At 46.2% G+C, this 21037-nt stretch overlaps 1 protein-coding gene across 20 annotated transcripts in view; it reads left to right on the top strand.

Moving 5' to 3' along the window:
• AAK1 (AP2 associated kinase 1) overlaps positions 1-21037 on the top strand; it is a 185952-nt gene that overhangs the window by 70355 nt on the left and 94560 nt on the right. For all 20 annotated transcript variants that reach the window (XM_075535446.1, XM_075535444.1, XM_075535447.1 and 17 more), the window contains exon 3: positions 17083-17201. In XM_075535446.1, coding sequence (XP_075391561.1) covers positions 17083-17201 — 119 coding nt within the window. The remainder of the gene's footprint in view (positions 1-17082; positions 17202-21037) is intronic.

The raw sequence follows: 21037 nt of genomic DNA, 5'->3' as shown, positions 1-21037 counted from the left end.
ATTTCCTTCTCCTTTGGTGACTCATTTTCCAGGTACTCCGCCCAGAGACTAATCTGGAATGTTGTCCTTAGGACAAAACTGGCGTACCAATAACAAATATCAAGGCAGGAAAGAGTGATTCTCTTTTTTGGTTTTTGGTCTGCGGCATAGAGGCTGTTAATGTAAAGATTGGAGGTTCAAGTCTGCCCAGAGTTACTTCAGGAACAAACCTGGCTATCTGCTTCTGAAAAGTCAACCACCGAAAGCCCTGTGAGCAGGACTCTATTCTGACACATACGAGATCGCCATGGATCAGAGTCCACGCCACAGCAATTTGTTAGCGCGAGCGGAACGGTCAGCACTTTGCAGAGAGCCCCACCACACTGCGGTGAGTGCAGAAAGAGGGCACAGACCAGGTGTGTGGCAATAGGAAAACCAAGGTGATTGGCAGGGTAAGGGGAGGCGTTGGAGGAGGTGTTGTTTCAACAATCATAATTTTCTCTTACCAGGCAGAAGATTGGGTCAGGATAGATATTCCAGTTAGGTTAAAAAAACAACAACAACTGAGTGTCTATCTCCTGAGATTCACTGCGGCAAAAGGTTAATGTTTTTGAAGCTTGCAGATGAGGGGTGGGGAGACTGGGAGGGGAGGAGGGAGTGCTGGGAGCTGAAGACTGGACAGCATTCAATTATAAAGGATCTGGGACTGTAGCTTGTTGTGGGAGGATAAAATGGCACAACCACTTTGTGAAATGGGATGGCAGTTTCTTATAAAATTAAATGTACCATCTACCCAACGGTTCAGTAATTCTGCTCATAGGAATTTTCCCATGAGAAATGAAAAGTGTATTTGTGCAAGTGTTTAGCGCCCTCTCCATATGGTACCCCTGCTAGAAAACAAATGTCCATCTAGAAGGAAAAGAGTAAACCGAATGGGGTGTGTGGAAGAATGAAATACTAGCCAGAAATGGATGCACTCAATGATATAAACAATTCTGAAGCATAATATTTTATGCAAAAAAAGTATATGCTGTGTGATTTCATCGACATTCTAAAGCAGGAAAACCGAATAATCGATGACAATGTGTGGTTGCCTCTGGAATGCAGGGATACGGTTAGGATTATGTGGAAAAGGGACACGAAGGAACCTTCTGTATAATGGAATGTTTTTACTGTGATAGGCGCTTGGGCTGCATGAATGCATGCATTTAAGAAAACTCGGTTTGTACATTTCATCATAAACAAATTTTATCTTCCACTGGCTCCATCCCCACCTCAAAGAAGCATGAACACTGATATGCATGTGCAGAGAAGTGTATTGAGGTGACTGACATAGACAAGTATGAAAAAGAATGGATTGATGTTAGGATAGCTGTGTTAGCATAATAGATTTAGCAAGTACAGCAAAATGGTAACATTGTAGAGTGGGCATGGAGAGCATGGTCTTTATAACTTTACTACTTACTACATATTTGAAAATTTTATAGGCGATTTTAAATGTTCCTGTACACTTGCAGTAGAGAATTTAGCATCCTGTCTGCCCTGACTTTGAGGAACGAATGAATGGTTTTAAAAGGAGCAATCAGACATGACTTTTAGAAGGGAAAGAGGTCTGAGGCAAAGGAGGAAGAAAGCTGAGCTGAGGATGAGGATCGGGAATGGGGCTGCAAGAATGGATTCTGGAGAGATGTAGAGGATGGAATTGTCGGAGTGGATGAAATCAACTTGTGTACGGGCATGAGTTGGGGTGGGATAGAGAGTGTGAGCTGGTGTCCAAGTGTTGGGTGAAGAGACCACGAGGTATGTGCTGGTGGCTGACGGTGAGTGCTGGTGGCTGACGGTGGTACAATCGCGCTCACAGAGGAGGAGAAGTGTTAGCACCAAATTAAGCTAGGATGCTGTAGAATTAAGAGTTGGGAGCTGAGAGGTCAATCTGCTCTCCAGAATGAGCGCTCCCCACCTTAAGGAGGATTGGCACAGAACAGAAAAACCTGGATAAGCGAATTGTGTCTGGAGACCAGTTAGTTCTTAATGACACCCCCAAGAGTTGGTCCCCTTGGTATTTGTGTCTTTGATGTCGGTGCGTGCCCCAGTAGAACAGACCACACAGCCTGGCTGCGTGCTGCTGAGTTCAAATCACCACAGTGGAGCATTTTCTTTCTGGCACAGGCGATTGAGTTTCTTACTCCAAAAAGCAGCAGGTGCAGGAAACTAAGTAAGCCTGGACGCATGATGTTAAACTGGAATGCTCTGGAACAATCGCAAGCTGAGAGAATGCCAGCCAAAACTTACTTCAGCTTTGCTGAAACCCTAATTCTATTTGGAGAATGTGAATCAATAAGATACAGTAAGTCCTGGTTGGAATGATGAGCGTCAGGACCCCGACATCTGTAGCAAGGGGAGTCTGGGGCACTGATGCTGGCCCCTCCCTCTGCTCTTGTGACCTAGTGGTTACTAGCTGGGCTGCGATCCACAAAGGCCGAATTTCGAAATCACCAGCGGCTCCGCAGGAGAAAGACGGCACTTTCTACTTGTGTGAACAGTTAGTCTTGGGAACTTAGAGGTAGTTCTCCCCTGCCCTCTGGGATCACTGTGGATTGGCATCAACTCAATGGCAGTGAACTTGGTTTTGGGTTAAGGAGATTGCTGGCCCGTTTGGTTTAGGGGAGCTCATGCCCGAGAGACTGGTCCCTCCTTCAGGTGAGGAATATGTAGGCTTGGGCATGGTGGGGCCGATTCCTTTTCCTTCTCTGAAGATGGTTGTCGTTTCCAGACCTGTGTTAGTTTGAAAAGAAGGGATCTTGAGCACAAGCATTTGTTGTTACGACTGCACCGTGCTTTGTGTCAAGCTCCCCACCAGCCTGTACCTTGTACATACCGCCCTGACTGGAGAGAGAGCTCAGTGGGCTCTACTCCCCTGTGGCACCCTGTTGTGCCAGGCTGAGCACAGCAGGTCATGTCTCCGCAGGGGTGGATGACCATTTAACCCAGGGGGCATTTCTTTAAGGTGTTCCCCTTCTATCCCACACCAGATGGCGACCCTCTGAAAGTCTCCTGCTCAATTGGAGAATTTTGGGTTGGGCCTCCTTTCTGGGCATGCCTTGGCAAACACAGTGCATAACAAACACTTGAGTGTCTGCTGTGTATCTGGTTGAAGATGAGTCCACAGGGAATTAGTCATCCTCTTGTCCCTCTGTAGTTTGCAATGTACAGCTGAAGAAGACACTAAGTGAGAAGTATTTAATTTTCTTTATGACATGTCATAAAGGAAAAGTAGAGGGTGCTGTGTAGGCCACGGGACCTAACTTGGGCAGAAAGTCCCTGTGCTCCACTGCTAAACAGAAGGTTGGAAGTTCAAATCTATCCAGCAGTGCCACAAATTAAAGGCCTGGAAATCTACTTCTTTAAGATTACAGCTGTTGGGGATCTTTGTGGAGTACAGTTCTACTTTGAAACATTGGTTGTACTCATGAGTCTGAATCAGCTCAACAGCTATGAGTAACCTAGTCTGAAGAGGGCCTGGCGCAGTCAATGAAGGTTTCCCCAAAGAAGTGCCATTTAACCAGAATCCTGGAAAATGACGAATAGGAGTTGGCCAGGCCAAGAACGGGCAAAGGGGATAACATTTGCAAAGATCCTTCAGTGGGTTGGAACATAAGCAATTGGGAGGAGGAAAAGAAGGCTCCTATGACCGAGCAGAGTACACACAAGGTTGTGGTGTGTGGATGAGGCTGGAGAAGGCGGTGATCCCATATGCAGGCACTCAGGAGATGGAAGTTTATTCAAAGAGGAATAGGAATCCCCTGATGTGTGTCAAACAGGTGGATGGTTCTCAGTTTCTGACTTGAAAACACCCCCTGGCTGGAGTGTGGGGAAATAATTGGAGGAGGGGCAGGAATGGGCAGAGGGAAGTAGATGGATGTGAGGTGTGTAAATGGCAATTTAGATTACAGAGGAGCTATGTTGCGCTGGTATGGGTGCGAGGAAAGGAGGTGTTGCGGAAGGCTCCGCCTTGTGTTTTGAGTGAAGGCTCCTATTATTGGAATGAAGAGCCCTGGCAGAAGATGAAATTTAGAGCAGAAGCTACTTCAGTTTGAGATGTTTGTAGAAGAAATGGTATTGGTTACTTGGACATGCGGTTCTGGAGTGCCTACAAAAGGTCTTATTTGAGGTGTTAAGTATACGAGGGGCAGTGCGTCTCGATGGTGTGTGGAGTCAGGATGGTTGGTAAAAGGCGGTGAGAAAAGCGTAAATGAGAACATGTATTGTATACTCTACGAGTTGAACATGAATAAGAACAGCAAAGTGGTTCATCTGACCTGTGGGAACTGCTCTGTGGATTTCAGGGAACAAAGAACGTGACCCTTTCTTTGTGTCTCTCTGTGTTTCTCTCCGTTATTCAAGCAACCAACCCCAGAATAACAGGACAGTGAAGGTGGGGGTGTTAACTCTTAGGGAAGCTCCCTCTGGGTCTCCCTTGGCTATTGACACGCCAGGCCCAATGTGTTCTGAATCGTTGTGCAATAATTCATCAGCTTCTGCTACATGAACAAACTGGATTTCCTAGAATTGTTTTCTTCTAGCATCAGGTGTCTTTCGTGGAAATGTCTTCTTTTTTAAAAAGACTCTTGCTCAACCTCCTGAGCCAGAGATGCTCCCTAACCCACCTCGTCCTGAAGTTGAAGGTACTACTGGTTGCTGGCCTCCCATGTTAAACCTGGGCCATGGCCTTGGTTGGGTTCTGTTGATGTTTCTCTACCACTGCCAGAGTTTGCCCGTCTCTGACTTTGTGCTCACGGTTTCCAGGGAGGAAGTGAAATACCCCAAGTCATCCCCCATCTGGGTGTTCTTTCTGCCCAGGGAAAGGACACGCTTTGACACGTTCCCCAGAAGGAACTGCCACATGGCGATTCTTAATTTGAGGCAAGTGAGGCAATTGATGTGTTAAAAAAAAAGTCCCCAAACCCCTTCTGAAATCATTGTTGACAAATGCTTGTGATTGACCTTTCTCTGCTAAAATTTTTGCTGTGCTCCTTGCCATCTGTTCTAGGGTTCTGAAAATCTTGGTTCCTTCTGAAACTTTTGGCAAAGTTGTCTTCCATGTGAATAAATGGTTTGTCGGTAGTCTAGCCATTTCACTCGGCTTGAGAGCTCACAAACATTGCAGGTATGCTCCAAGGTCACACTGCACACAGGACTCACCCACTGATAAGCTGTCAAGGCAAAGCTGTGGCTGTCTCGCTCGCCGTTCACAAGGCTCTCGTCCCCTCCTTGGTACTGGAGGAGTCCCGCATGGTCTTGTAGAATGGAAGGGCTAGCAGCATGAGAGTAGGCCAGGGTAAGGTTTAAGAATTAGCAAACCTAGGTTCCAGCCCTTGACTGGCTCTGCCACTAAATGGTCATTCTAGAGCAGTGGTTCTCAACCTTCCTAATGCAGTGACCCTTTCTTACAGTGGTGACCCCCAACCATAAAATTATTTAAGTTGCTACTTCATCACTATCATTTTGCTCCTGTTACAAATCGGGCAACCCCTGTGAACGGGTCGTTCGACCCCCAAAGGGGTCGAGACCCACAGGTTGAGAACCGCTGCTCTAGAGAGCATTTATGCTTTTCTCTAGGCCTCAGTTTCCAGATGGTTCAGTGGTGATGGTAACATCCTATAAAGATTGAAGCAGGGCTTTTTCTAGTCCTAGTTCAATTCCAGCTTGGAAGAGCTTTTCCTTGAACAGGTATACACAATTCAGATGACTTTTTGAGGGAGTGAGTCACTGTACCTGGGAGACTCAGGACCAGAGTTCTGAGGGATACTGAGATCAGTTGGCCAAACAGTCAACACAGACCGTGTTCTGTATCCTACTTTGATGAGTAGTGATTGGAGTCTTAAGAACTGTGAGCTACTATGGTCTCTCCCTGCCTGGAGGAAAGAAGAGTGATGCGAATTGGAAATTCCTGGAAACCGTCCAGTGGACTAATGGACCCATGCAAACACCGGTCTCCACACCAGCGAGAACAGAACTAGATGATGCCCGACTACCTCAACCAACCGCTCTGCAAAGAATCATAGAAGCCCCTAGATAAAGTAGGGGGGAAATGTGTGTGTGTGGGGGGGCGGGAGGCTCAAAATTAGGAAACAGACCAGGCTTACTGGAGACTGGCAGAGCCTCTGAGCCTATAGCCCTTAGTCACCATTTCATTGAGGTCCGGATCAGAACCCACCCCATGGCTCAATTTCCAACCAGATAATAGGTCTGTAAGGGAAACAGCAATACTAGGGAGCTGTAAACATCTGGTTGAGATCAAAAGGGCAGCATTTACCCAAGGACAAAGTTCAGAAGGGCGTGCAGAGGAGGAGGAGGAACAGGTATGGGCAGACAAGGAGGACATGGGATGAGAGGGCTTGCAACCTCTGGGATGAAACACAATGTGTGTGCGTGTTGGACGGGAAGCACGTGTTCCGTGATCCTACCCCCAACCCACAAGAAAACGTCACATTAAAAAAAGTGTTGCGTACGTGCAAACATCAGCACATGTCCCCTAAAATGCCACTTCTCTCGTCGTAAATCAGGACGCTGGGCAGTCCTCAGCCCAGTCTTCCATGGTGACGGGGCTGGAACTGAAGAGTGAGGGACAACTCCCTGTGAGAAGGAGCGTCCAGCGTGCCTGTGACCTGGCAGTGAGACTGTGCCATGGTTGGACATTCTATGTACACTTTCTTAAACTTGAACTGTTTCACTCATTTTTGCTACATGCCTCACCTTTGCAGATATTCCAATCCTGTCTTTGATCTCACGAAGGTATTCCAGATTCAGAAATGTAAGGGGGTTTTTGAAGTGTGTGTTGGTGGGGGGACAGCGTGGTGTATACCTCCTATGTGCCACCTGCTTTACCTGGCATTTGATTTCCCCCAAAGCTGTGAGGTACACCTCAGCCTTCCTTAGGAAGGAGAGGACAGGGCCTCAGGGAGATTGCTTTTAGCTGAGTTTGAAGTTGACCCTAACCTGGCTGACTCTAAGGTAGTGGTTCTCAACCTTCCTCATGCTGCGACCCTTTCATACAGTTCCTCATGTGGTGGTGACCCCCCCCTCCCCCCGACCATAAAATCATTTTCATTGCTACTTCATCACTGTCATTTTGCTACTGTTATGAATTGGGTGATCCCCTGAAAGGGTCGTTTGACCTCCAAAGGGGTCGTGACCCACAGGTTGAGAACCGCTGCTCTACAGGAATATTATGTGATCTGTGGTGAAATGAGTTCTGTATGTGGCTTTTTGTCACGGTTCTTTGGGAAAACAGCTTGAGAGAGATTTTCCTCTAAACCCTTTGCCCTAATTCTCTACATCATAGTGTTTATCTCCTGGATAAGCTGTAAACAACTTGGCTTGAGACTTTTCATCAGGCGGGGGACTGCTCCCTCCCCTGGGATTGCTGTGCGCCTTGCAGGATTGGTCAATATACTATGCAAATAAAGTGATAGAGAACTATGCGGTTGATGTGGCTATAGCCTACTACGCAACTGAAGTGTCTGTGGCCGATTTGTGCTCTCCGCCTGCCCCCATGACCGACAAGGAGTTGTGTGTGTATGTGTGTGTGTGCGCACGCGTGTGCGTGGCACTCCCGGAGAAGTTTGTCAGATCGAAGGAAGCAAGACTCCAAGTAACAGGAAGATGCCAGAGGCAAACAGAAGAGCAAAGCGGCCGAGAAAGGAGGCAAGAACCTCCTAAAAGGCTGTCGCAGGGGTCGAGGCTGTTACTTGAAGACAGCAACAGGCCTGCAAGGGCCCATGGTGTTGTCACTGGTGACAGATGGCAGGTCCCTGACCTGAGGTGGCCGAGAGGACCCAGAGACCCTGTTGTGCGAGCAACCTTGCAATGCAGAAGGGAAACCAACCATTGCTTCCTGATCCTATTGATTTGGAGCCCTGTGATTTCCTCAAATAAACCACTTTGCAACAAGTATGGGCTGTGAGTTCTGGGCATTGCAATGGGCTTTCAAACCCAGGAGAGCAGCGGGGTGTTGTGGGAGGGACAGCTGGTGTTAGAATTGGCAAAGAGGTTGAAGGGCAGAAGTGTGTGCCTGCAATCGCCTTTGGGCTGAACCCAGTCATTATCCCCCAGCGAAGTCAAACAGGTTCAGTTGCTGTTACTGCTCCTATCTTTTCCCAGCTCTCTGTGTGGATTGGTGGAGAAATGCAGCCCCTCCGCCCAGGAGCTGCCCGCGCGCCTCGATTCCTACGACTTGCTTGTAGGTGAGGACCGTTTGCACGGCTCCCAATATTTTTACTGGTTAAGTCCTTTGTGTGAATGAGATCCTTTTATGTAGCACTACCGGAGAGTCTTTTAGTACTATTGTTCCCCTTTAAAGCAGCTGCTTCCCGTCCCCCCTTTTCATAGCATGTTTTTTTAGAATTAATACAACAGATAAAAGTGGAGCCACTTTATTTAAAGCTGAGAAGAAAGCTGTGTTCAGAGCACTACCCTTTCTAACCTTATGGTTTACATTTTCACCTTCCGGGGTCCCTCTGTAGTCCAGGGCACCACACCACTGCCATCGAGTCGGGCCCCACTTGCATTGACCTTGTATAGACTTTCCAGGGCTGCGCTTCTTCCCGGGAGCAGCCAACGTCATCTTTACACACGCCGTGAATCGCCCACACGCGACCATCTCAAGAGGCACGAGTGCTTAAAGAAGGCCAAGCTGTACTGGAGGCATAGCCAAAAACAAGGCTCCAGGACTTGATGGAATAGCAGCTGAAATGTTTCAACAAGCTGATGGAGCACTCACTTGTCTATGCCAGGAAATTTGGAGATAGCTACCTGGCCAACTGACTGGAAGAGATTCATATTTGTACCCATTGCAAAGAAAAGTGACCTAACAGAATATGGAAGTTACAAACAACTTCATGAGTCTCACAATTAAGTAAAATTTGTTGACAATCAGTTGCAATGAAGCAATGACAGTAAGCTGCTAGAAATTCAGGATTCAGAAGAGGAGGTGGAACGAGAGCTTTCATTGTCAGGTGGATCTTGGCTAAAAGCAGAGAATACCAGAGAGATGTTTACTTGTGTTTTATTGAGTATACAAAGGCATTTGACAGTGTGGACCATAAGAAACTATGGATAGCCTTGAGAAGAATGGAAATTCCAAAGTACTTCATTGTGCTCTTGCAAAATCTGTCCATAGATAAAGGGCAGCCATGCCAACAGAACAAAGATACATGGTTTAAAATCAAGAAAGGTACGTGTCAAGAGTTGTATCCTCTCACCATACTTCCTCTGTCTGCTGAGCACAAATAGAGAAGTTGGAGTGTATGAAGAGGTGTGCAATAACAGGACCGGAAGGATTAACGACCTGCAATATGCAGATGATACTTACAGAAAGCGAGGAGTCGTGAAGCACTTGCTGATGAAGATGAAGATGCTGGCAAAAGGACGCCAGGCTTGGGAAAGCAGAGGGGCAGTGGGGAAAGGACGCCAGGATTGGGAAAGCAGAGGGGCAGTGGGGATAGGGCGCCAGGCTTGGGGAAGGTAGAGGGACAGTGGGGAAAGGGCACCAGGCTTGGGAAAGCAGAGGGGCAGTGGGGAAAGGGCGCCAGGCTTGGGAAAGCAGAGGGGCAGTGCAGAAACGGCCAGGCTTGGGAAAGCAGAGGGACAGTGGGGAAGGGGCACCAGGCTTGGGAAGCAGAGGGACAGTGGGGAAGGGGCACCAGGCTTGGGAAGCAGAGGGGCAGTGGGGAAAGGGTGCCAGGCTTGGGAAGCAGAGGGGCAGTGGGGAAAGGGCACCAGGCTTGGGAAGCAGAGGGGCAGTGGGGAAAGGGCACCAGGCTTGGGAAGCAGAGGGGCAGTGGGGAAAGGGCGCCAGGCTCGGGAAAGCAGAGGGGCAGTGGGGAAAGGGCGCCAGGCTTCGGAAGCAGAGGGGCAGTGGGGAAAGGGCGCCAGGCTTGGGAAGCAAAGGGGCAGTGGGGAAAGGACGCCAGGCTTGGGAAGTAGAGGGGCAGTGGGAAAGGGAAGACCCTGAACAATATGGGTCGACACAGGCTGCAGCAGTGCGCTCACATATAACAGTTGTACACACTTCAGGTCGCTATGGGTCAGCACCCAACAACCACCACCATCTCGTTAGCAGTCCCCCACTTACCCAAGGGTGCCATGGAGGCGCCTTCATCCTAGTGCACAGAGGTTCGAACCACCAGTCTAGTCAATTAAACTGCAGATGAGGAAATGGAATCCCATAACCTGCTTAGTGTTGTCCTTTCCTCTAGATCTCCTGGAAAAACTCCACTTTAAGGAGGCCGCCTGCTGGTTTCTTTATAACACTTCAGAAGGCTGTTGTAGTTTATACTTTTCTCTGCCTCAGACAATTCAAGGAGAAGCTGCCTTGAGTGAGCAGCACTGATGGGGTTAAACTTCTGGAGAAATTGAGTTTGTGGAATTGGGTCGGAAGGTGGCAGACAAGGAGTAGAAAGCGGGTCTGGATGAAGTTTGTCATTCTTTCCTTCCAGTCCCTTAGCACGCGTCTTCTTTAGATCTTAGACAGGTGGAAGCTTTGCCTAAAGAGGTAGACGGCATTTATGTTAGGAAGTGAGACGTTCTTTTACCTGCAAGAAATGAGCACGCAGCAGCTGGCTGTGAGCAGAAAGCCCAGCTTTAAAATATCCACTCAAGCCTCCTGGCAGCAGATCCAGAAGCCCTTTCTCAGCACCATGACAGGCTCCTTTGTCCCATGTTCTCGGGTCTAATCGTCCGCATTGTCTGCCCAGCTGTTTCCTATCCCCGTGTCTATCACTAGTCAGAGCATCAGTTGGGTTCTTGTCTTTTCTCCTCCTCTTACCTCATCCATCCCTCACACTGCCTTGCTCAATGGAAGCCCTGGTGCCCTGGTTCATTCAGAACAACCTCTGGGGCTTGGGAGCATGTGGCTTGATTCATTCTTTGACTCAGAGCCCCGTTGCTGTTGTTGAACTCAAACCTCTTCACACTCTCGAGGAGGTTTCCTTCCCCTTTGGAATGTTGCCTTCATGGCACTGGTTGAAGACCGTGATCTCTTGTTGGTGATAGATTTGAAAGATCTTTACAGTAGGAGCCCCAAACTCACTGCCATTGAGACTCATGGCAATCCTTTCAGACAGAATTCTGACCCATGGCAACCGTATGGAACAGGACCCAATAGAATTGCCCCTTTAGGTTTACAAGGCTCTAAATCTTCACCAGGGCAGAAAGCCTTATCTTGCTCCTTTTGAGTGAACTGAGGGAGTCAATCTGTTGAGCTTGCAGTCAACAGCCCGGCACATAAGCAATTCCTCCCCTAGAGTCCCCCTCTGTGCATTACCGACTCCAACTGACCTTCTGCCTGGGGAGAACTGGGATACCTGTCTTTACTTGTGAGATTGAAGTCCAAGGTATCTTAGTAATTGGTACTAAATTATCTTAGTCATTTTTCATGGGTGACTGTGATCCTATGCTTATTAAAGTGTTTTACCAGGAAAGCGGAGTGTTGGTGGCAGAGTGGTTAAATGCTTAGCTTCTAACCAAAGGTTGATGACTCTCGGGAGAAAGATGTGGCAGACTTCCATGAAGATTGCAGCCTGGGAAAAAGATAACAACCCAGTGAGGCAATTTTACTTGGTGACCGTGAGATGGAAGCAACCTGTGAGGTTTGTGAGCGTTTTCTCAGGAAAGTGGTGGGAAACAGAGTGGATAAGTGAGGAAGAAGGAAAACCTGAGGGTGGCGAGAGTAGGTGAGACTGTGCAATAGCCCAGGACTGGTGGTGGGGCCGAATAGCACAGCCACGGGGGGGGGGGGGGGGTAGGGGCAGTGTGCTACCAAGTTTCTCATAAAGAAGATGAGCCAGCAATGTAGTTTCCCTAAGGAGGAGGAACCGGCGTCTACAAGAAAGACCTTCTAAGTGAAAGTTCACAGTGGTTTCGTTCCTAAGAGTCAAAAGCTGGAAGATACCCACCTAGAAATCCTCCAGAAGGTTAAGTGCATAAAAGAAGGGAAGAATGTTCACTCGGACCTACGACTCAGCAGTAGAAAGAAACAAACTACTCCTGATCCACGTAACAAAGAGCATGTGTCTGAATGAAAGAAGCCAGGGAGAGGCGTATACATTTATTCTAGAAGAAGCATAACCAATCTCCGGTGAGTGAGAACACACCAGAAGTTGCACAGGGTGACAGAAAGGTCTTGTGGAGAACGTCTACAAAGGGGAACGGGCAGCCTGGCAGTGCTGGAAGTGACCTAGGCCTTAATTATGGTGAAAACTCATTAAGTATACACTTGGATCAGGTGCATCAGATAGCAGGTGAAGTTCATTTTTACAAGTTTATTTTTAAAGAATTAATCTGAGCTCCGCCATTAGCTCTGTGTGTCCTTGGGGAAGGAACTCCGTCTCTGCTTCGCTGTCTTGCAAAGAAAATGGGAGCTATTGACCATTTGCTTGTTTACCTCACTTAAAAGACAAACTCACAGCCATCATGTGAAAATACCCATTAAGTTATTTATTTTTGAAGTGCCATCTCATAGTGTAAAGTGCTATGCAAATGCTCGGTAGGGGAAAATATTCCAGAAACTCCTTTTCAGGGAATACAGATTGTAATTTCTTATTTTCAATCTTATTTTCAAATCATCTTTTACTTTGTGTGACACGGACTGGGTCACTTCCCCTCTCTGGCCTTCAGTGCAATGAAGGGGTTAAACGACATCAGAGGCAGAAAACTGGAGGCTCAAAGACACTCTCTGACGTTTTTTCAGGTTTGGTTTCTTGAACCGCTCCAGAGTCAACCTGCTCCCCAGTAATTTTTGATTTGTTGCCAATGTTTAAAGATTTCACATAATATTTCAGGGTTCTCATTTTCCTTTAGGGGCTCTGGTGGCATCACGGGCCACGTAAGACTTAGAGCAGTGGTTCTCAACCTTCCTGATGCTGCGACCCTGTCACACAGTTCCTCATGTGGTGGTGACCCCAACCATAAAATTATTTTCATTGCTACTTCGTCACTGTAATTTTGCTACTGCTATGAACCATCATGGAAATATCTGATATGCAGGATGTATTTTCATTGTTACAAATTGAACATAATTAAAACAGTGATCAGTTACAAAAACTATGTAATTTTATATTGTGAAATATTTATTTCTAATTACAAATCAATGAAATTTTGTCTCGAAGCATGGTGAGCATGGGTAACCATCTTAATAGAACAACAGTAAACTATGTTGCTACATTTTGGGACAGGATGTGTAAAATGCCAACGTCAGTGTGAAGGTTGAGATGGCTTCTTTCTCACCAGATCAGCATATCTGCGTGTGGGCCGACCCGCCTTGAGATGGATAGAAAAGCGGGGTCTCAGTTCCTAAGACCATTAAAAATAGTGTTTTCCGTTGGGCTTAGGCAACCCCTGTGAAAGGGTCATTTGACACCCCCCCCCCCAAAAAAAAGCGGTCAAGACCCACAGGTTGAGAACTGCTGCATAAGGCATTGATCTAGGGCATGAAGCTACAGAGGAGAACCAAATAGACAGAAATCTCTTAACTTGGTGGTGAATGGGAAGTTTCAACCCGTATCTCCTTCAGAAAATTAGAGCTAAAAGGTAGATCAGGAGTGCCAGATATGTTGAGGGAAATGAAAGAAAGCATCTTTATCGATTTCCCCCAATCAAGTTCTATATATTTAATAGGCAAAAAACATTTGTGTCAGTTATCCTTCAGCTGCATACCTCATGTAACATATAAGACCTCTTCCCTGTGAGTCAGTAAGTTCATGGAGGAGGTTTATCTCAGTGTTCCACAACAAGCCAGCAGGCAGAGAGTCTGGAACAAGCTCTGTTGGGAACATGGGATTTCCTTTTGGCTCTGCCAAGCCCCCCACAGCTAGGCTTGAGGTTTTCACACTTAATCAAGATCTGGGGCTGCCATTCAACCTGGTGTAAGAATCTCTATTGACAGCATCGTGTGATGGCCTGCACCTTGTCTCGCTAAGTGTCCCCTGAGTGGTGTGGTTAGGGTGGACATGTTAGGGAAGTATCTTGGACCGTGTTCTCTACCTCCCTTCCACTCCCAGTCTAGTGATCTACGTCTTCATTTGTTCAACTCTGCAGGGATGATGGGGAGATCTCTTTAGGCTGATAAATCCTGACAGACTTGGGTTTTGATCTCCTGGTCAGGGTTTCTCCTGGTCAAGCCCTGATAGTCCCATGATTAAAATTTTGACTGTTAACTGACAGGTCAGCAGTTCAAACCTATCAGCCACTCTGTGGGAAAAAGATGTAGGTAAAGATCACAGACTTGGGAACCCCATAGGACAGTTGTGCTCTGTCCTGATTGACTGGATAGCAGTGCGTTTGGTTTTTGATAGGTACTCAGCTGCAGGATAACTTGGGTTTTTATCTGTCAGGTACAGCTTTTATGTTAGGGCCCTTGCTTGACCTTTAGTTTGTAATGGCCATAGGCTTTGGGATCTTGGCTGGGTCTTCTCAATCAGTTTGCAGTTGCTGGATCATGAGGTTGGTGTCCGACCATTTCTGAAATCTTAGCAAGAAAGGAGCCTGGTGGCATTGCCTGGTAAATGCTGGACTGCTGACCGCAAGGTTGGTGGTTCAAACCCACCAGGCTGCTCCTCAGGGGAAAGAGGAGGCTATCCTGGTCCCATAAAGGTTTGCAATTGGAATCAACTAAATGACAGTAGGTTTGGTTTGGCAGGAAAGGTCAGCTGTCTACCTAGCAATGCAAATTGCATCTGGTGGCTGTTATCTCAGATTTCATCATCACCAATCTGCTTCGGAAAGGAGTGTCTTATTGATTCAAGCCTATTTAGTGCCTGGTGCCTGATATATCACCACTGGGCAACAGTGATTTCCACCTTGTGCTATGTGGTGCTGTGAGATGGACGCCACAGGACTATTGCACAACTTCCCTCTCGGACAAGTGAGATGGAAGGAACTGTTGCTGGTTCTGTCCATGACTAACCATGGGAGTGTTCCAAGCCGCCTCCAGCCTCTCCACCCATAAAGAAATGCTTTGTGCTTAATAAAATGCTTTGTGCTTAATAGTCTGTGTTCCTTGCCATCGAATTGATTCCAATTCATAGTGACCCCTTAGGACAGAATAGAACTGCCCCGGAGGGTTTCCAAGACTGTAAGTAATCCTGATGGAAGGAGATGGCCACAACCCTTCTTGGGAGGAGAGGTTGGTAGATTCCAACCGCTGACCTTTCTTTCCATTGGCAGTTGAGTGTTTAACCCCTGTCCCTCTAGGGCAGATTTCATACCCTGTAGGGGTGCCCAGTCTGTGGTTCTCTGATTTTTTTTTATTCAAAGTAGATACAAAATGAATACCCATGTGGAATGTTCACAAAACAATTATGAATATACATGGAAATTGTATTTGTCACCTTTCCCAAACCTGATGGTCTGATGCATGATGAACTTACTAGCTTTTTAGGAATTAAAAAGAAAGGCATGAGTAGTACTACATTAAATATATATATAAATACTCTAAATTATGGAATTAAAATTGATAACTGAATAAGAAAGACTTTTAAATTTGTAAGAAAATAGAAAATGTTATGGAGGTACATGGATTATAATAGGTAGGACCATTAGAGAGTGTATGATAAATTTTAGTGTTCATCGAATCCTGAAGCACTCAGAAACAGGAAATATTTGTACACATGCAATCTTTAGTGAATTTCTTATCTAACAGCACAATTAGTTGTGTAGTCCCCCCCAAAAATACCCAACTTTTAATGGAATTATGTATTGTAACATAGTATGCAATGATGGTCTTTAATGACTAAGGTTCTTTTCATCTGCAAAGCACAGAAACCTTACTCAAGCTGGGTTGGAAAAGAGTAATTATTGTAAAGGTACAATAGGAAATGCCACAAACACCAGCAGATGAACCCTGAAGTGCCAGTGGACCTTAGGGGAACTAGAACTGCCTTGAATTTCTGTAGTAGCTGTTTGTTGCTCTTGATTTTGCACGTGACTGCTATCCCCAATATCATCACCCCAGCTGAAGCCCCTGTCACCTTCATCAAGTTAGTGACCGCATCTACTCATAAATATAGTCTAGCGATTTTTTGTTTACTCCTGGTGATCCACCCACAAGGGAGCCGCGTGCTGCCCATTTCTGCACCATGCTTGGTTGTGCCTTGGACTCGGATGGTCCATAAAGTTCTCATTTTCAGAAGTAAATTCTGAGGCCTGCCTTTCCAGTCTATCTTGGTCTGGAAACTGCTAAAGCCTATTCAACATCCTAGCAACATCCACCCCTCCACCAACAGATGACTGACAGCAAACGGGAATCAAAGCAGGACTCTGGCACAGAAGGCAGGAATTCTACCATGGACCCACCACTGCTCCCGTGAAGTACGGAGGGCAAGTGACCTCCTTAGGGCGTCTGTTAAATTCTGAGTTGAGCACAAGGTGAGGAAAGATGAAGAGGAAGAGAAAAGGGGAAGTTCTTAGAGTTTATTAACAGCTATTGTATTATTACTATGAGAATTACTGAAGAAAATGATTGCATAATTCTTGACATGATTGAACTGTTGAATTGTATGATGTGGATTATTTGCAATACAACCGAAAAACAATTACTGAAGTAATTTTCTAGCTGATCTGGTATGAAGGAAGTAGTGCTGGACTTAATTGGTTTTTAATTTTTTTAACCATTGGTTTGAATTTAATCTCTTTGAGCTTTTATTGTTTTGAGCTAGAAGCTACCTATCATTTTATTTTACTTTTTGAAAACTTTCCTACTTGCCACTTTAAAGGGAAGAATAGCATTCAGCTTCATAGATTATAAGAATTCAACTAGAAGGTAAAATGCCTAGGGCAGTGGTTTAGAGTGTAGTTTTGTTTAAATCTGTTCACTCATTTTTTAAAGTTTGTAGTTTGCAGGATAATTACTGTTCTTCCTGTATCGTAAGACACTTTCTCTGATTCCCACAAGTTCTGTCTCTGAGCTCTGAGCACCTGTGAGCGAGCACCTGAGGGTGGGGCAGCAGCCGCGTCAGTATCCTCCTGAGTGACAGCAGCAACTTGCAGCCACCGCCCACTCAGGAACATGACTCAGGAGATCTTGTGTTTGTGTCTCTCTCCCAGGTGGATTTGCAATTGTGTTTCTGGTGAGGACAAGCAATGGAGTGAAGTGTGCCTTGAAGCGCATGTTTGTCAACAATGAGCATGACCTCCAGGTGTGCAAGAGAGAAATCCAGATCATGGTAAGGCCAACCAATGCTCCCAACTGCGACTGCTTGTTTAAAGTTGGGGGAGGGTTATGGATTGACCCCCGTCTGTGTCCTCTCAACACAGATAGGCAGGTGAGCCGAGACCTTACTTCCGTGGGCCTTGTCCTATTCCTGGGAGCTTGTCTTCTTTCATCAGATAGCAGAGAGACCTCTGGGTAAGGGCAGGGGGAGCAGCAACGAGCTCCTGCCTAGGCCGCAGTCAAATGATGGGTTGAAGAGAATGGAACATAGAGATTGGACCAATTTTTACTTCAAGGAAGTCATTTGAGGCATTAGGAAAGGCTTACTTTACAATTGGGTTTCCAGTAATTATCTGTGAACTCTGCTTCAGAAGCCTCCGCTTCTTTTGTAATGGGGCTTCTCTTCTAGTCTTGCCTCTGTCCGTTACCAGTTCCAGTTTTTAACCCCTCCCTTCTACAACTTTATATTGTAAACATGTATTTCTTTCCACCTGGATGTTTCCCTTGAAACATAGTCCATGATTCCATTTCAAGAAGTCCCAAGAGTATCAAACGTGACCTGTGGGGATAAGAATCAGAAAGTACCTGGGCATGGGAAATTGACCAGTCAGGTGATTGTGGGAACTCTCTGGCTGATGCATCCTGTTTCACGTAGTGGTTACGTGGCGTGTACCCTTGTCAGAACTTAAGGAGATGGGTTTGATTATATGTTAATTCGCCTTGATTTAAAAAACAAACACCCGCTCCTCAAATTTCAGGTTAAGATTAATGTGGTTATGTTTAAAGAAAGAAGCTCCTATCTAATTGAGATACATGCTGAAATATTTGTGAATAAAATAGTTTGACATCTTGAAAATAATGGAGAGGCTTCGAGGAGAAGACAGTGGCCATCAGTTGATCATTGGAGCAGAGGGATGGGTACATGGGAGGGGTTAGAGTAGTCTCTTACTTTTATCTCTATTAGGCAGTACACGTAATAAAGAATATATACAATCTAGTCCTTCGTTCCTGTTTGTTTCCACATTGCTTTGTTTACACCAGTTGTTTTGCTCGTACTGTTTATAAGTAGTTCTGCCATCAGAAAGTAAGTTGTTTAAAATCTGAAGCATTTATCTTTATATTTCTGTATATTACTTGTCACAGAGTAAATGTCTAATAAACCTGGAATGGAATGAATGTGTAAAAATTGGTAATTTCACTTACATATGTGATAACACCTTTGTTTCCTGGGTTTTTTGGTTTACTTTCTGTTAAAAAGGAAAAAGAACCCAAAACTGGCAGGTCAGCCTTGTGCGCGCTCCATCGGGCTGGGGTGCCCTGTCAGTGGCTGTTTCAAGAGTAACTAGTTGTACTGTGAAGAACTCTGGTGGTGTAGTAGTTCTACAATGTGCTGCTAACAGAGACGTCAGTAGTTCGAAGCCACTAACTGCTCCACATGAGAAAGACGAGGCTTTTTGCTCTCGTAAAGAGTTACAGTCTCAGAACCCATGGAAATAGGGTTACCCAGCTCCACAGGGTCACTGTGAGTTGAAATGCATTCAACGCTGATTGTTAGTGGATGTTTGTGGGTGCTTCTTCTCATTTTGAGCTGTGCCCTATTCGTAGATGTAGGTCCCAAAGCTCTGCTCCATCCCCTTCTTTCAGGTCATCCATCCTTTGTGGAGGCAGCTCTTCTCCAGTCGTATTTTGAGTGCCATCCTGCCGACGGCCTCATCTTCCTGCATTATATCTGACAATAGTCATCAAGTCCTAAGGGGCTAATCTTTCAGAAGTGGTCCATCTCTCCCTTCTCCCTGGTATAGTCTTAATTTGGAAGCGCCACTAACACCTGTTTACCATCAGTGCCCTTGCTGGTATGTCAAATACTGGTGGCATGGCTTCTAGCGTCACAGGAACTTGGAAGCCACAACAGTACAGCAGACTGACAGACCAGCATGGACTAGGCCCATTAAAAACAACAACTCACTGCTGCCAATCAGCTCCGACTCATTGTGTCCCTGGAGGACAGCAAGCCTCATGTGTTTGTTGGAACTCTTTACGGGAGTTGTTAGGAGCCATCGAGTTGGTTCCAACCCATAGCGATCCTGAAACACTGTCCGATCCTGTACCACCCTCACAAGCGTTCCTGTGCCAGAGCCCCTTGTTGCAGCCAGGGCATCATTCCTCATTCCTTCTCCAGAAGGGCCTTTCTCTTTTTTGCTGCCCCTCCCCTTTACCAACCATGATGTCCCTCTCCAGGGATTGGTCTCTCCTGACAACATGTCCAAAGTCAGTAAGACGAAGTCTTACCTCTAAGGAGCACTCTGGCTATACATCTCCAAAACAGATTGGTTTGTCCTTTTGGCAGTCCATGGTACTTTGAATATTCTTCGCCAGCACCTCAATCCAACTGCATCAACTCTTCTTCCTTATTCAAGGCCCCTCTTTCTTTTTGTTAAATCATTTTACTGGGGGCTCTTACAGCAACTGTAGCCATCCATCCATCCATCCATCCATCCATCCATCCATCCATCCATCCATCCATCCATCCATCCATTGTATCAAGCACATGTATGTGTACACATGTTGCCAGCATCCTTTTAAAAAACATTTCCTTTCTACTTGAACCCTCAGTATCAGCTCCTCCTTTTTTCCCTTCCCCCACCCCCATGAATCTTGATAAATCATAAATGATTACTATTTTCACATCTTACACCGTCCACTCTCTTCCTTCATCCATTTTTCTGTTGCCCATCACTCCAGTGTCCCACTTTCATATGCATACCCCCTAGTGCCCCCGAACTCCCAAAGCCCATCCTCTGGCATTGTCTCTGACAGTGTTCTGATTCCATTCATTAGGCCTTCACTGTCTGACAATGTTTTAAAGCTAAGCATGGCATTGTCAGGGGCTACTTCTTCCAAACCAGGCTCCCCGATTCCTTTGTTGTCTATTCTTACTCTGGAAGTTCTGCTGAAATCTGTTCACTTTGAGTGACCCTGCTGGCATTTGAAATACCAGTGGCATTAGCTTCCAGCTTCACAGTAACACACAAGCCACCACAGTGTGACAAAATGACCGAGAAGTGGTTTCAGGAGTAAAAACCCCATCGTGTTCTGTGGAGTGGCTGGGGGTTTCCAGCTGTTGACCGTGGAGGTAACGGCCAAATGCATAGCCACTACATCACCCAGGCTCCTGGCATGAGCCCGTGGGCCTTAAACAGTTATTAAACCTTATTAGGAATTTAGTTACTTGTGTTCAAGTTCTAGCCCAACCATAACATTGCCTGTTTTGCCTCTTTTTAATTCGAGTTGACACTCGAATAACAAATATGAGACACAGGCCCATTTAAACAAGCCACTCCCACTCCCCACCTTTCCACCCGCCTTGCTGTGGGTAAGACTACCTGCTTCCAAATGCCATTGGACCCCAATCACCTCCTTGTGAGCATACTGGCAAACCTGGGCTTGCCACCAAAGCAACAGTGGCCTGCTTAGTTCAAACCCATGTCGGTCAAGGGTTAACTAAAGTTTACATCTTATCAAAGCTACAATGCTCCAATCGGTGAATTACCATATATACTCGTGTATAAGCTGAGTTTTCAGCACATTTTAATGCAGTTTTTCTGGTAAAATTGGGTGCCTTGGCTGAAATTTGGGTCGACTTATACTTGAGTATATAGGTAAGCTCATTAAAATGTATATCAAACAGTCCCCCAAAGGTTTCCTGCTATGCCATTTCAAGGTCCCAGAGGCCCTGATGATGTATTTGCAAGCAACAGTGCTGGTTTCTTGACACTCCCTCCCTCCCTCATTATCCACCATGCGAAGTCAAAGTTCTTCTTGTCCCTGTGGCTCCCCCACCTCCACCTC

This window comes from Tenrec ecaudatus, chromosome 17 (assembly GCF_050624435.1).
Source record: "Tenrec ecaudatus isolate mTenEca1 chromosome 17, mTenEca1.hap1, whole genome shotgun sequence".
In the NCBI taxonomy this organism is placed as follows: Eukaryota; Metazoa; Chordata; class Mammalia; order Afrosoricida; family Tenrecidae; genus Tenrec; species Tenrec ecaudatus.
This window is presented reverse-complemented; position numbering and strand designations above follow the sequence as displayed.